This window comes from Elgaria multicarinata, chromosome 4, assembly GCF_023053635.1.
Source record: "Elgaria multicarinata webbii isolate HBS135686 ecotype San Diego chromosome 4, rElgMul1.1.pri, whole genome shotgun sequence".
NCBI lineage: Eukaryota > Metazoa > Chordata > Lepidosauria > Squamata > Anguidae > Elgaria > Elgaria multicarinata.
This window is the reverse complement of record NC_086174.1, coordinates 82,215,049-82,230,078: the sequence shown is the minus strand read 5'-3', so window position 1 is coordinate 82,230,078 and position 15,030 is coordinate 82,215,049. Positions and strand designations below refer to the sequence as shown.

The 15,030-nt window shown below is 43.9% G+C and overlaps 1 protein-coding gene across 1 annotated transcript in view; it reads left to right on the top strand.

The window, feature by feature from the left end:
- ENPP3 (ectonucleotide pyrophosphatase/phosphodiesterase 3) overlaps positions 1 to 15,030 on the top strand; it is a 69,394-nt gene that overhangs the window by 49,536 nt on the left and 4,828 nt on the right. The window contains exons 18-23 of the mRNA XM_063124672.1: positions 565 to 734; positions 846 to 897; positions 2,599 to 2,753; positions 9,004 to 9,142; positions 11,121 to 11,198; positions 12,165 to 12,297. Coding sequence (XP_062980742.1) covers positions 565 to 734; positions 846 to 897; positions 2,599 to 2,753; positions 9,004 to 9,142; positions 11,121 to 11,198; positions 12,165 to 12,297 — 727 coding nt within the window. The remainder of the gene's footprint in view (positions 1 to 564; positions 735 to 845; positions 898 to 2,598; positions 2,754 to 9,003; positions 9,143 to 11,120; positions 11,199 to 12,164; positions 12,298 to 15,030) is intronic.

The following is a 15,030-nucleotide window of genomic DNA, read 5'->3' as shown; positions in this document are numbered from 1 at the left end:
TTGGGGAAACTGGCATCAGCGTGGTTGGTTTCTGCAGGAACCACATCCACCACATATCATTTTTCATTGCACATTACCCAGGTGAGGTATGGAACCCAACCATGGAGAAGAAGCGAGCATGTCACAACAGTAGCATATCAATCTGACCATAAATAAATTGCAATTAATAACTCTGTGTTCTTGTAAAGAATCACAGTAGCTGTAGGGTTGGGAAATAGTTGTTCTCCAGCAGGAAATGCTTGTGCATTTTTATTAATAGCCAAGTTGGCATGACCTGGGGCTGAGCTCTGGTTCCAGTTAAGTCTTCAGAACCTAAGAAGAGCCCTGCTGGATCAGACCAAGGATCCATCTAGTCCAGCACTCTGTTCACACAGTGGCCGACCAGTGGCCCATGGGAAAATCACAAGCAGGACATGAATGGAACACTACCCTCCTGTCCATGTTCCCCAGCAACTGGCGCATGTGCAACTGGTGTACATAACCTTGGTGTACATAACCTTATGAGTGTAAACTCATAATAAAACTATAGTGCACAGTGAACAGTAATGATCCCTCCCTTCACAGACCTACTTGAGATCAAACCAGCTCCCAACAATGGAACACACGGAAGCTTGAATCACCTTCTTAAAACTCCTTTCTACACTCCGTCACCCACAAAAGAGGAGTCATCTCCTGCTTTATGCCCTTTTAGTCCCTCTCCATCTCCAGATGTCTCGGGATGTGTCTGCAACTCAGTAAGTCCTAACAGAGCCTTTTTAGTTTTTTTGCTTTTCGTGTGAACTATTTTTTTCAATAAATTCTGTATGCTTCTGGTTATTGGTTTTTTTTTATTTGTTTGTTTGCAGATAACTGATTTAGAAGCAGTGAATCAAAGATTAAACCTAAATGATACAGCAAGTAAGTTTAGATTATTATTATTTTAATAGGCATATAAACTCAAAAAATACACCCTTTAGGAAATTAATGGCAGCAGTTTTCACACAATTACCATGGTGTGAAATCCTGCCATGTCTAAATGGTGAGCTTCTCTACTCCAGTGATTTATTGTATGCTTGTGATTGACGCCTCATGGAAGTTTGCAGGTCCATTGCAAGACATCATCAGCATCCAGGGATCCTCCCAAGCCTTTTCAGGTTTACCCTGCTTCAAAAAAAACACCAGAGATAATTGAATATTAAAATAAAATGCGCACAAACAGTAGTATTTAATGTCGGTGTAGTGTGATATTTCAGCCACTAGGTGGCACTGTCTAATGAAAAGCATAGAAGGGAATTGAAACAGAATGTTTCATTTCAAACCATGTGATCGATCGCCCATATCTGCCAGTGTAGTGGAGCTGATTGCAATCCTGCAAAGAATGCAGAGGCAGCAAGCTCTGGTGGTAAGACAGTGGGATTTTCCCTTAATGTAAAGATGCCCAGTGACAAATCTGTGTGATCTCCTCCCCGCAACTTTTCTGGGAAGGAGGGACTCCAAAGTGTTACCCTTTTCTGTCTAATTATAGTACAGCTTGAGAGCAGAATGGAAGAGGAAGGACAAGAATTAGGGCCTGTGAGAAACCCTATCCCAACCCTTCCCAGCAGCAACTCAGTGATGGCAATGGGTAGGGCTATAGGGAAGTGGTGTATGTATAAGAGAAGCAGCAGGCAGGCAAAAGGCAGAAGGGGTAAGGCAGGGGGAAGTGGATGACCATGTTGAATATGAATTATTGGAAATCCAGTCCAATAAATCTGGAGGACACTAGGTTGGAAAAGGCCGGGGTAGATCAAGGCAAGCTGAATGAAATCAGATCTCCAGCTTTTGGGGGCCAGTGAGCAGATTTTGAATTTTGAGAGAGTTAACAAAAATGACTCGCAGCCCTGGGGTTTTGAACAGGTCTCGGGCACTCATTCAACCCAGCTCCCCAATTTTTACCAGCAGTGGAACTCTCTGCCCAGCCCCATTGATTCATCATGCAATCAAAAAGGGAGGTACATGGGAATTAATGTGTGTAGGTATTGCACCGTGCAACTGTTTCTTCGCCCCTCTCTCCCTTCCTGCCAAGTTCTGTTTCCTGCCCTTCTAGTTTAGCCCTGTAACCAGACGGCACACGATAGTGAAACCCTTCACTTTGAGTTGTACGTTTCCTTCCTTTAATACCACCCTCAATCATCAGTGGCGATGGGAATTTCACTCCTAAGCCAAATAGGAACTTGGTAGGGAAGGTGATGGTTTTTGCTAGGACTGCAGAACAGGGAAAAAGACTTACCTACTCCTCTAGCCCACCCTTGCCCGAGACACACACTTTCTCGACATGATCTCAGTCCTGGTCAGAGCCCCCAACAGCTGGGGCTTAATGTCTACATCTATCTATCTATCTATCTATCTATCTATCTATCTATCTATCTATCTTTCTATAAATAAATAAAATTAATCCCCAAGTTTTAGATAAGTCTTGTCTTTATGCTACTCCTTCCAATGTATCAAAAAGCAAAAATCTTGAATACGCCTATATATTTAAGGAATAACCTTGGAAATGTTGCTACATCCCCATCACCCCACCCCCACACCAAGTAATGTCATAAGTGTGGAACTGAGTAATTACGGTTTGTATTCTAGAAACGGAGGCCGAAGCTTCTCATTTGCCTTACGGCAGACCCCTTGTCCTACAGAAACAGAGTACCTATTGCCTCCTTTTCCAGAATAAATATGTGAGTGGATACAGTCAAAACATCTGGATGCCACTATGGAGTTCATATACGATCAGCAAAACAGTAAGTTTTCAGATTCATTTTCCTTTTGTTGTAAAATGGAAGGCTGTACCGAAAAGGGCAGTCTTTTATCGTGAAGTTGATTACCGTATGAAGATCAGGCAATGTCATTTGTGTCTAACATCCAGTATAGGAAGCATTCTTCACATTAGCTCTGTTGGTGCTAATCTTCATGTGTTTCCTATACTTAAGGTCTTCCTAGAACCACTTGCACAAGTGCGCTTATAGAGCCATAAACACTCCAACCACTTGCAGTGTTTTCCACATTAAGGGGAAATCACATTGCTTACCTGGGGCTTTGTATTTCCTGTTTTTTTGGCACAATTGTTATGGGCTGTACATGGGTGGAGAGGGGCGACCACAAATTGAATACTTTCCCTCTCTTCAGTTCTATTGAGATAGCACCGTATAGTGGTGGACGATTCTACTTTTTCATGGATATCGTTACATTAAAAGTGGTTCTTTTCATAGCGGGATTTCCATGGAATACTGCGGCAGACGTCCTGGTTGTTGATGACTTCATGTAATGGACCCCAAAACATTTGTGAGTGGCCAGTCATGAGTGTGCAATAAATTGCTCATTTAGAGAAGCCCTTGGACTCAGTTTCTATGTGTTGAGTATGGAGCACAGTTGTTACCATAAAGGGAGCTCTGGGGGTGTTTGTGCAAGGGCCCTCAAAAACATGGAGCTGGCACTAGAAAGTGTCCCCTATTTGAAGGGCTGTCTAGTCCAATTCCAGTTTAAAGATAAAAAAACATTAGAACTGTTGCCCATCAACACTTAGCACCCACACCAGACTAAACAAGTAGACTCAGAGGTCACCTTGTCACAGTTGTCTGCACCATGGTGAGATGGAATATATTTCTAAGTTATACTAATTATTTCTAAATTTGTATAAAGTTAACATATGCACATTTTATGCAACGGTGTGTCTTCTTTCGTGGATGGCGCTGGTCCCTTGCGTCTGTGTGGGCAGGCTTAGAGATTACTGACTCTGGAGGTCTCCAGCGTAAAGGGTGCCGGGCTCAGGTCTAAGCTCCGGTTCCAGCTCAGGTCTAAGTGTGATGTTGCTCCTTGTCCAACTGATCGGGCTGGTCCCTCCTCATTAGGGTGAGAATCAGGGTCTAAGCTGCTGCTCAGGATGGACGTTCCCATCGCACAGTCTAGTCTTTTTTCCCCATCTGGTCATGTACTCCTGTACACATCACATGGAGAAATTTAGCAGAGTGATCCAGCCTTCAAAGGGCAGCCTGTCTAAACAGACAGTCTTCAGCCAGCTCTGTGTAAGCAACTGTGGCACTGAGGTATTAGTGTGGGATGAAAAGCCCATCTCAAAGTGGACTGACAGGCGACATGTAATTTTATTTTGTAAGACCAGCAATAACCTGAGCTTGTCTCACAAACCATAAAAGACCTCCTCAAGCACTGGATCATGAGTCAGAGACATAGTAGCAGACACACTAGTCAGATTTTCTGAGGCATACAGCCGTGATTTAGAAAGGCAACGTCAAGATTTTACCTCTGGGTGTTGGGGAACTTTTAAGAGGAAAAACACTCATCTCCTGGAGAGGAAGGATCTGGTTGCACTGAGCCACCAACTCCTCCCACACAGAACCTCTCTCTCTCTCCCCCTCTCTGTCACACACACACACACACACACACACACACACACACACTTATAGAAGCCTAAGCTCCTTTTCCCACTCCCCACTAAAATGACTGTCAACATCCGTGCTTACTAGCATGGCTTCAAACATCCTCAAGCACTTCTAGCATGAGCTACTAGCATTGTGTTGCAGAGTCTTTAAGTTATCCTACAATTTGTGATATTAAGCGGCTATCTTCCTATTATATGCAAACTTGTGTAACTGAGTCCCATGTGCTATTATAACACCTTGAGAGTTGGTAATTTAGAACAGGGAAATATGTAGAATGGGAAATACTGAACCATTTCCCCACCCACCATTTTTCACTCAAAATTGTGTCCCTTCCCCTGCAAGATTCCCTCAAAGTTCCAGAAGCAAGTTTGCCCTAGATCACAGACTTCTCCAGTCTGGTGCCCTCCAGATGTGTTGGACTATAACTCCCATACTCCATAGCCAGTTGTAGCCCAACCTAGTTGGGGAAGGCTGCCTTAGATCTTCCCCTGCGTTTGCTGCTTTTCTACCCAAAATTGGGGGCTGTCTATGGGTCTTAGCCCCACGGTGGCTGCATAGTGGTGCTGCGTCAGTTAAATGACGCAGCCGCCATCTCACAGCCACTGTGGGGCTTTCCCCCAAAGCTCCACATGTAAAAAGCTGGGGACTTACCCCAACTTTTCCCTTTGAAGTGAGGTCACCATGGCTCCTTCCACCATGTGACCTTGCTCCCGTGTTGAGCCGGGGGCATTCTAGGGTATAAGGCAACCACTGATTGGTCGCTGGAAGCCAGGCTGAGGGCAGGGGCTGGCCCGACATGCCTCTGAAATGAGGATTACCTGCCACCAGCCCACCGCAGTGAAACTGTGGGGTTCAGCAGAAGCAGCACCAAAGCTGCTTCATGAAGGCGAGCTCTCGGTCTCCCTAGAAACTGCTTTTCATCAACAAAAGAAAACACAAGCAGCATTGGGACGCCGTTCTTTGTGTTCACGTGTGCAATACGTCATTAGCCCCTTTTCCATATGCTTGTAATTCTATTTATTTTTCTGAATTTGCTACATTTATTCTGAACTGGAAAATTCTGAAACAGGGTGTACCATGTCCAAAGACAACTTTCCACATACAGACTAGCCCTGCAGTTTTGCCCGTTTGTAAGCAGAAGACTGCTGTGAGGTAGGGAGAACCAGGGAGCATCTATCTCTTGGGAATGCCTGACAATCTAGGGATTCCTTTGCGCAGGTCTGCTCTTTTACAAGAAGAGCTGGAGACTGGAGCCACTAAGGGCTCATTCGCACATCCGTGTGCACCTCTTGATTGCTCAACACTCGGTGACGCTTGGCTTGAATTCTCACTACCTCCTGACTTTCTGCTGAATGTGGAAACGGGCTCCATTGAAAACTGTGCCATTTGATGTGGCACCGGATGAAGTGGAAGTTCCGTTTGCAGGGCTAGATTCATGCTGAGTCTTCCTCAAACACGACGTACCACTTGACTGGTGCGTTCATGAAGTATGAGCATGCACTCATGAACTGACCCCAGTTTCTAAAGGTCTGAGCTTTAGAAACTGGGCTTGTCCAAGTAAAACTGTGCCATATAAAGCTAAAAGGGGCACTGAGATTTTAGAGGATTTTCTGAATTTAATAGGATTCACAACTCTGGTTCAATGGGTTTGTGGGATCTTTCCTTTTTATGACAATATTTACTTCTTTTGCTCTTTTAAAACAACAACAACAACAACCCCGGAAGTGGCTGAGAGATGACCTGGCAGAGCAGAGCAACTGCTTCCAAATGCTGTAGTTAGAGTCCCACGAAATACAAATAAATTATGCCTTTTGACACGTTGATTACTGACTCCCTTTTAAAGCAAGCTCTTCTTAACCAAAGGCAGGCACTGTACTTTTCCTCTGAGGCCAACCTACAGAGCAACCTCAACTAAACATTGTGAGAGACAACGAGCTGCTGTGGCTCTGTTTGCCAACCTCAGAAGCTCTGCCTTGGGTCGTTGGCTGTTGGGTGTGCGAGGCCGGCAAGGCAATCTGCAGGGCAAATAGCATCATGTTAAAAAGGGCGGGGAGGAAAGAGACACGGAACACAGCAGTTCCGTATCGCACAGGTACTGCTTAGCTAAACCCCGAGAGTTCAATCTTATACACATCTTTTCAGAAATAAGTTCCATTGAATTCTGTGGGGTTTATTCCTAGGTAGGTGGGTACAGAAGCCTTCATCAACCTGGTGTGCTCCAACTAAAATAATGAAGGGGCTGGAGCATCTCCCCTATGAGGGAAGGTTACAACAGCTGGGATTGTTCGGCTTGGAAAAAAGGAGGATAAGAGGAAACGTGGTAGAGGTGTACAAAATGATGCATGGTGTGGAGAAAGTGGATAGGGAGACATTTTTCTCCCTCTCTCATAATACTAGAACCTGGGGTCATCCTATGAAGATGATTGGTGGAAGGTTCAGGACTGATAAAAGGAAGTACTTCTTCACACAGTGCATAGTTAAACTCTGGAATTCGCTACCACAAGATTTAGTGATGGCTACCAAATTGGATGGCTTTAGACAAATTCATAGAGGATAAGGCTATCATGGTTACTAGTCATGCTGCCTCCGGTATCAGAGGCAGTATGCCTATATATACCAGTTGCTGGGGATTTTGGGCATGAGGGTGCTGTTGCACTCATGTCCTGCATGTGGGTCTCCTGTGGGCAGCTGGTTGGCCACTATGTGGACAGAATGCTGGACTGGTCGGACCTTGGTCTGATCCAGCATGGCTCTTCTTATTTTCTGAGATGTGTTGGACTAAAATTGAACTTTAGATGTTTTGGAGTTGAACTCCCAACTTTCCTGACCATTGGCCATGCTGGCAAGGGCTTATAAGAGTTGAAGTCCAAAACATCTGGAGATCTACCTTCTGCTGACATTGTCAAAAGGACCCATGAACTTTTGTGGGTGGCCAGTCATGAGCATGCTTTATTTCTCTCATGTGAAGTAGGCTGAGCTTGCAACAAAACAAGGAAGAATGTGTGAAATGGAAAATAAAACTGAATAGGCAAACTGATATTTATGAAGATTGATGCACAAGGGATATCAGAATATACCTACTGATAACAAAGACTATGGTCCATTAGAAATGATACATTGGTACAACTGCATTGACATGGATGGCAATGTGCAATTTGTGATTATGTGATCTTCAGCTTTTCCAGTGCTAGTATGAGGGATAGTGCTGAGAGTATTTCTGGGACACTATTGTTGAGTATCACGCAAGGTGGGGGAGAGGGCCAGAGGCACGCCAGAGAGAGCAGCTAATGCTGCCCACTGCAGGCCGCTCCCTCCACATGCCATTCTGTTAGCGACTCTCAAGAGCAGGGCTGGGCAACGTGGTGCCTGCAGCTGCCAATGTACCCCCCCTTTCCTTTGTGCCCATCAAGATACTCTACTTCTCCCAATTTTTATTGGCAATTATTTTTGTATTTTCTTACTGGCAGCTGGTATTGCTTCAAAGTGAAGTGGGGATCTCTAACTGCTGCCACTTTAATTTCCAACAAATGCCTCTGGGGAGGTTACTTGTCTTTTGTGAACTTTTATTGTTGTGTTCAGGGGACTTCCGAATATGCCCCAATAGGCCCATGGGTTGCTTACTACTGCTCCAAGGCTGTGCCCACTTCCAGTAATGGCAGGACCACCCCTTCCACTTAGATCACCACCCAGCAGCAGTGGAGCGGTACTGCATCCATTCATCACCAGCGTTCATTTCAACTTTTTATGGATATTTTTCTTGATTCCATCTCGGAAATAATGCATGTTCCTGTATTGCAGAAATTAATACTCTCGATGAAGCCCTTGTGTGAATCTAAGGATGTATGGATTTTATGTCTCAATTTTGCAGATTGTCAGCTGTCTTTCCTTCTGTTATCTGCCCATTGATGGCATCATATATATATATTTTACCAAAGCTTGTTGTGATTGTGCTAATTCGCATAAGCGCAAATGTGCATTAGCACTAATTATTCACATTAGCACTCATGGTCATTAGCACTAAAGTGCACTTATGCAAATATGCATTAGTTCAGGTCCCCCCCTCCCTCATCAGGTCAAAGATTGGTTCCCAAGTCTGCAGGATCCGTATGACTTGGAAAAAGACGGTCCGCTGTGGACTCCACAGATCGGATTCATAGAAACATGAACAAATTTGGATCCATTGCAGATTTCTCTGGCATCCTTATGTGAGTCACACCACTTAGCATGTCTGTTACAGTCAGACACACTTTGCTTTTGAGAAACCCCCGGGGGGCAAATATATATTATTTTTGATCCTAAGTGTAGCTGCTTTGTTCTTGCTGCTATGGCTTATATTGGGCCGAAGACCCCTGCTGCCTTTTCTCCACCCATACGTTATCAATATGTGGAAGAACCAAGGAATAAACAGGCTGGAGAGGAGGGGAAATGTCCATTTCTATTTTTAGTGCTGTTATGATTCATTGTAAAAATAGGAAAAGATAGAATCAGTGAAACCTGGGCTAGGAAGTCGCAAAACTTTAGGTTAGCCACGACCGTGGGTGTAATATTCTCTCTCTCTCTCTCTCTTTCTCTTTTTCACCCTTTCCCCTTCCAGCCGGGAGATGCACCTTCTCTTCCTCCCACTGTTCCAGACTGTCTGCGGCCTGACGTTCGAATCCCTGCAGCTCAGAGCCAAAACTGCTCCAACTACCAGCCAGACCTGAACATCACCCACGGTTTCCTCTATCCTCCCAGTTAGTAGCGCTATTTATATAGAAAGAGCATAACGTTTTAATCAGCTGGATGTGGCCGAATGTTTAAACATATACACAGCACTGAAACAGCCCACTTGGGATAAGTGTGGCATTCAGGAAGAAAAAGTTGCGGGGGGGGGGGGGGAGAGAAGTTTTCAGTGCTGTTTCTTGTCTGAAAGAAGAATAGTTTTTCTAAATAGTAGAATCAATATGAAAAAAGAAGACATTGCTGCTAGACACAGTTTTAAAATAATGTGCGTTTTGGCCCATAGAAACCTGCTGTACAGTAAAATTAGCTATTAGGAGGGTTGAATTCCCCTGGGTCCACCCATACCAGTGGTGCAGTTAGGCGTTTTAGATTCAGGACTTGATGCACTAACTGGGGTGGTGACGGCGAGCCAGAGGAGGGACTGTCAGTGGCAGCTGTAGGCTCCGATGTCAGTGGGGCAGTGAATCCACTCCAGGTTTCAGTCAGGACCAGTCAGAACTCTAAAGGCGAAGCAATTTGGATATCTCCTTTAGAGTTCTGACTGAAACCTGGAGCAGATTCACACACACCCAAGATCAGAGCCACCAGCCTCCACTGGGGGTTCTTTACATAGTATTGCGTTTTAGTTATTTCGAAATGGGATATGCCAGCCTTGCTGCATTCCCCTCCCCTCCCCTCACCCCAACCACCCCCTGTGAGTCTGCTGAGTGGTGCCCTGCATGTTGTGCACTCCGTTGCTTTGCCCACACAGCCAGGGCCAACCCACGTCTGTCATGCTTGACCTGTGGTAGTTGTTCCACCCATTATATTTCAGTTTTTGAGTGATAAACGTGCTTGTGGGAATGTACCCTCAAGCGCCTTGGATCACATCTCACCAAGAAATATATCAGCTGTGATTTCAAAGGAGGTGATTCTTGTTATATCCTGTATACTGATAGCTAACTCTTTCTCCAGGTGTGGATTGTTATGTTGCTAAAATGGCACCATCCATATTCAAAAGGGAGGTATCATAAGACTTGGGGGAACTTCAAGCTTTACCAAATCTTTATTCCCCCCCCCCCAAAAAAAGTTTTTTTTCTGGGTGGAAGATTCAACCTAAAGAGAGCCCAAAACGACCTATTGAGAACTGAACATACTTAGTTACTATGCAATTTTGACTATTGCAGTTGGGGAAGGGAATGGAGTATCCTGGAAAAAGGCATGTCGGATTGGCTGGAACCCTAAAAGGGTGTACTCCGCTCTGCACTGTTTTGTTGCAGGTCCCATGTGTAGCTGTCTATTACCTCTGCCTTTGATCCTCTGTTTGCATGCAAGGATACAGGAAGGACCTTAAGTAATAAATCTGAAATGATAGTTTAATGAACAAAACCTTCAGTAGTTTAAACAAAATTGTGTTTATCTTTTGATGGTTGATTGTTTATAAATTGTTTTTAGATTTCTGTATTTATTACATTTCTGCACTGCCCAATAGCTGAAGCTCTCTGGGCTGTTCACAGCAACTGATACCATAAAATACATTAGCCATCAGTTGGTTAGTTATCTGTACTGACAGGGGTGCAAACCCTTTCAGGCCAAGAGCCAAATCCCATTTTGGAGAAGCTCAGTGAGTGTGTGTGAGGGCACTGAGTGTGCTGTCTGTTTATAAGTTTTTATGTAAATGGTATGTGTGAGATATATCTATATCTATATCTATATATGTATCTATATATCTGTATATGTATATGTATCTATATATCTATATATCTATATCTATATCTATATATATATATATAGATATATCTATATATATCTATATATATATACATATATATATATATATATATGTTTATATATATATAAACATATATATATATATATATATATATATATATATATATATATGGTTTTTAATCTCTCCGAACCTCCCAGAGAGCTTTGGCTCTGGGGCGGTATAGAAATGTAAACAAAAATGATGATGATGATGATCGTATATACCATTCTTTTTCATAGACTTCAATTCATCTGGTCTTGAACAATATGATGCCTTAGTTACCAGCAACATTGTTCCCATGTACAAAGAGTTCAAAAGTAAGTTCTAATAATATTGACCAGCATTTTGATACAGCATACTTTGCTAAAGGATTGCTGCTTCCAGATATATTTACATGGCATTTTGGCACTACCATGTTCCGACCTGTGTGGCAAAGGGAGAGAAAAGCCGAAGCCATATTGCTCCATTCTTCTATTGGCTCCATGGGCTGACCTTTCTTCGTAATGACAGACAGACACATAACTTCCATGTCCACAATTTTGACCATCAGGCTGGTCTTGAATGAGTATTTCTGTAACCCCAGAGGTTTCCCTGATTTTAAAAGAACAGGGCAATTCCCATGACACAGGTTAATAGGGAAATTCCTTTAAGAAGTTACTCACCTGTTTTCTTCTGTTTGATTGGGGTGGGCTTGATAGACAGCATCACCCAGTTAACCCATGGGCAGGGAGGTGACTGAGCAGAAGACCAATCAGCATGGGAGTTTCTCTTAGGAAGGTAAAAGGTGGTGAGGATGTGGCTAATCCTTCCCTACCAACCTGCCTTGTGTATCTGAAGGGGATCCTGGATGGGACATGACTGAGAGGGCTTCATCCAATGGGTGCTACTATTCCAGCCACTGTGTGAAAGGTTTAAAAATGCCAGCCTTGTCTGGTTCATGCTTCATGGAACTGTGGAACTGAGCCTTTGCTTTGATCCATGTGTTCTGTCTGTTTCTTGGAGGTGTTAGTTTGGGATCTGAAACTTCCATTCCCGGTCAGAATAGGATTGAGGCTTTCTTTCATCCAGGGCTCACAAGGCCTAACAGAAGTCAACAAATCCAGCAATATGCAATTTCCACCTTTTGGGTTTTTTAAAGGTTTTTTTTAAAGAGTCTCAGAAGCCCTAGTTTTGAGCGAAATGTGAACCATGTATTTAGTAGCTGAACCTTATCAATATAACAGATATAGTGGAAAACTGTTCTCCTAATAACTGATTCTGTCTTGATGTTCTCCTAACCACAGGATTATGGGATTACTTCCATAGTACACTACTTCCAAAATATGCTATGGAGAGGAATGGATTAAATGTGATCAGTGGGCCTATTTTTGATTATAATTATGATGGACACTTTGATTCTCTTGACAACATTATACAGTAAGTAAAAAAAAAAGGAACCAGTTTAAGGGTAAAGTATGGCATCTAATTTTTAAGATCCTATTTTAAATCACCTATACCCCTCTCTTCCTCCAATGAATTCAGAGGGGGTAACATATGATTCTGAAGCAGTCTCCCATCCAGGCCACTTACAGGACCAACCTGCTCAGCTTCAGTGGTAGAACAGAATCAAGTGACTGGAAAGTCAGGTTTCTAAATCTTGGGGACATCTGCCATGGACTGAAGAGACTCATCCAGGCACATAGTCAGTGGAGTCTGGTGGCTCCGATGACAGTGGGGCAGTGAATCTGCGCCAGGTTTCAGTCAGAAGCACTGGTTTCAGGCAAAACAAGGTTCAAAGCACCTTGGATGGCATCTTTAGAGTTCTGACTGGTTGTGACTGAAACCCTGAGCGGATTCACTGCCCCACTGATATCGGAGCCACCAGCTTCCACTGCACACAGTTGCCCTCCATGTGTAGAGCACAACAAGAATGGTGACAGAGGAGAGTGGAGAAGAGGCAAGATAATGAGAAAGAGGTAACCTTGCTGCCAGGGCCACAGAAGCTATTGTAGAGAAGGAAGTGGGGTGGGTAGGGAGATGTAGCTGCCACTCCCACTGCATCAGCCACCAGCAATTCAAAGCATATTTAGAGCACTCCTCCCTCCCAATTGTTTCCCACTTTTGCTCATAATTGCCAATTCTAACTTTAAATCCCACCGATTTTAATGGATCTACGTATAATTTATTTATTTATTTAATACATTTATACTGGCTCTCTGGGCAGTTTACAATAAAAACCATGGTATACAAACATCAAGATTTTAAACTTTGAAACTTTACAAATGTCATATAAAGCTAGAATAAGTTATAGTCCAGAGAAAGCTTGTCTAAAAGATATGTTTTCAAGCGTCGTTTGAAGAATGTTTGTTTATTTATTTATTTATTTATTTATTACATTTTTATACCGCCCAATAGCCGAAGCTCTCTGGGCGGTTCACAAAAATTAAAACCATCATAAAACAACCAACATGTTAAAAGCACAATTACAAAATACAGTATAAAAAGCACAACCAGGATAAAACCACACAGCAAATTTGATATAAGATTAAAATACAGAGTTAGAACAGTAAAATTTAAACTTAAGTTAAAATTAAGTGTTAAAATACTGAGAGAATAAAAAGGTCTTCAGCCGGAGACGAAAAGAGTACAGTGTAGGCGCCAGGCGGACCTCTCTGGGGAGCTCATTCCACAACCGGGGTGCCACAGCGGAGAAAGCCCTCCTCCTAGTAGCCACCTGCCTCACTTCCTTTGGCAGGGGCTTACAGAGAACGGCCCCTGTAGATGATCTTAAGGTCCAGGCAGGTACATATGGGAGGAGGCATTCCTTCAAATAACCTGGCCCCGATGTTACATTTTCCGCCTCCCGAACTGCACGAGGGAGGGTTTTCCAGAGGGTGTGGGCCGCTACAGAGAAGGCCTGCCGCTGAGGTTCTTCGTGACAGCATTCTGTTTGTTTTGGAATGATGAGCAGGACCTCCTCTGATGATCGTAATGTCATCTGGGTATAAATAAGGGAAGGTGGTCCTAGGTCTCCTGGTCCCAAGTTGTTTAGGGTTTTATAGGATAATAACATAACCTTGTATGAGGCTCAGTAACTAACAGGCAGCCAGTGCAATTCTTTTAATACAGGCTTTATGTGGGCAGAGCTAGTTGTCCCAGTGAGCACCCTAGCTGCTGCGTTCTGGACAAGCTGCAGCTTCCAAACCACACAAAGGGTAGCCGCACATAGAGTGCATTACAGTAGTCTAATCATGAGGTTACTGGTGCATGATTGACTGTGGCTAGGCTATCCCTATCCAGGAATGGGCATAGGTGGTATACCAACCAAAGTTGATAATGGGTGCTCTAGGCCACCTGGGTCTCCAGTGACAAAGATGGATCCAGGAGCACTGCCAAACTATAGACCTGCTCCTTTAGAGGGAGTGCAACCCCATCCAGAACAGAAAAATACCCCGATTCCAGGAACTGGGAACCACCAACCCCACCGGGTCTCTGTCTTATCAGGATTCAGCCTCAGTTTATTGGCCCTCATCCAAGCCATAACTGTAACCAGGCACTGGTTCAGGACGTGCACGCCCTTCCTGATTCAGATGTTACAGAGAAATAGAGCCGTTTGTCATCAGCATACTGGTGACAGCTTGCCCCAAATCTCCTGATGACAGCTCCCAATGGCTTCATATAGATATAAAATAACATTGGGGACAAGATGGTGCCCTGTGGAACATCACAGTTCAGCTGCCATGATGCTGAAGTGCAGTCACCCAATGCTATTCTCTGGAACTGACCCCACAAATAGAAGTTGAACAACTGTAGACCAGTGCCTCTAACTCCCAACTCACAAAGGCAGCCCAGGAGGATACTGTGGTCTGTTTACCCTACCCAGTGCCTGTTTGCATTCTCTTCCCCTCCTTATCGCTCTACTATGATTTTAATAGAATGTAAGCCTATGCGGCAGGGTCTTGCTATTTACTGTTTTCGCTGTACAGCACCATGTACATAGATGGTGCTATATAAATAAATAATAATAACAGGACCAAAAGCTGCTGAGAGATCAAGAAGAGGTAACAGGGTCACACTCCCCTGTCTCTCTCCTGAAGGTCATCCATCAGGGTGACCAAGGCCGATTCTGTCCCCAAACCAGGCCTGAATCCAGACTGGAATGGATCCAGA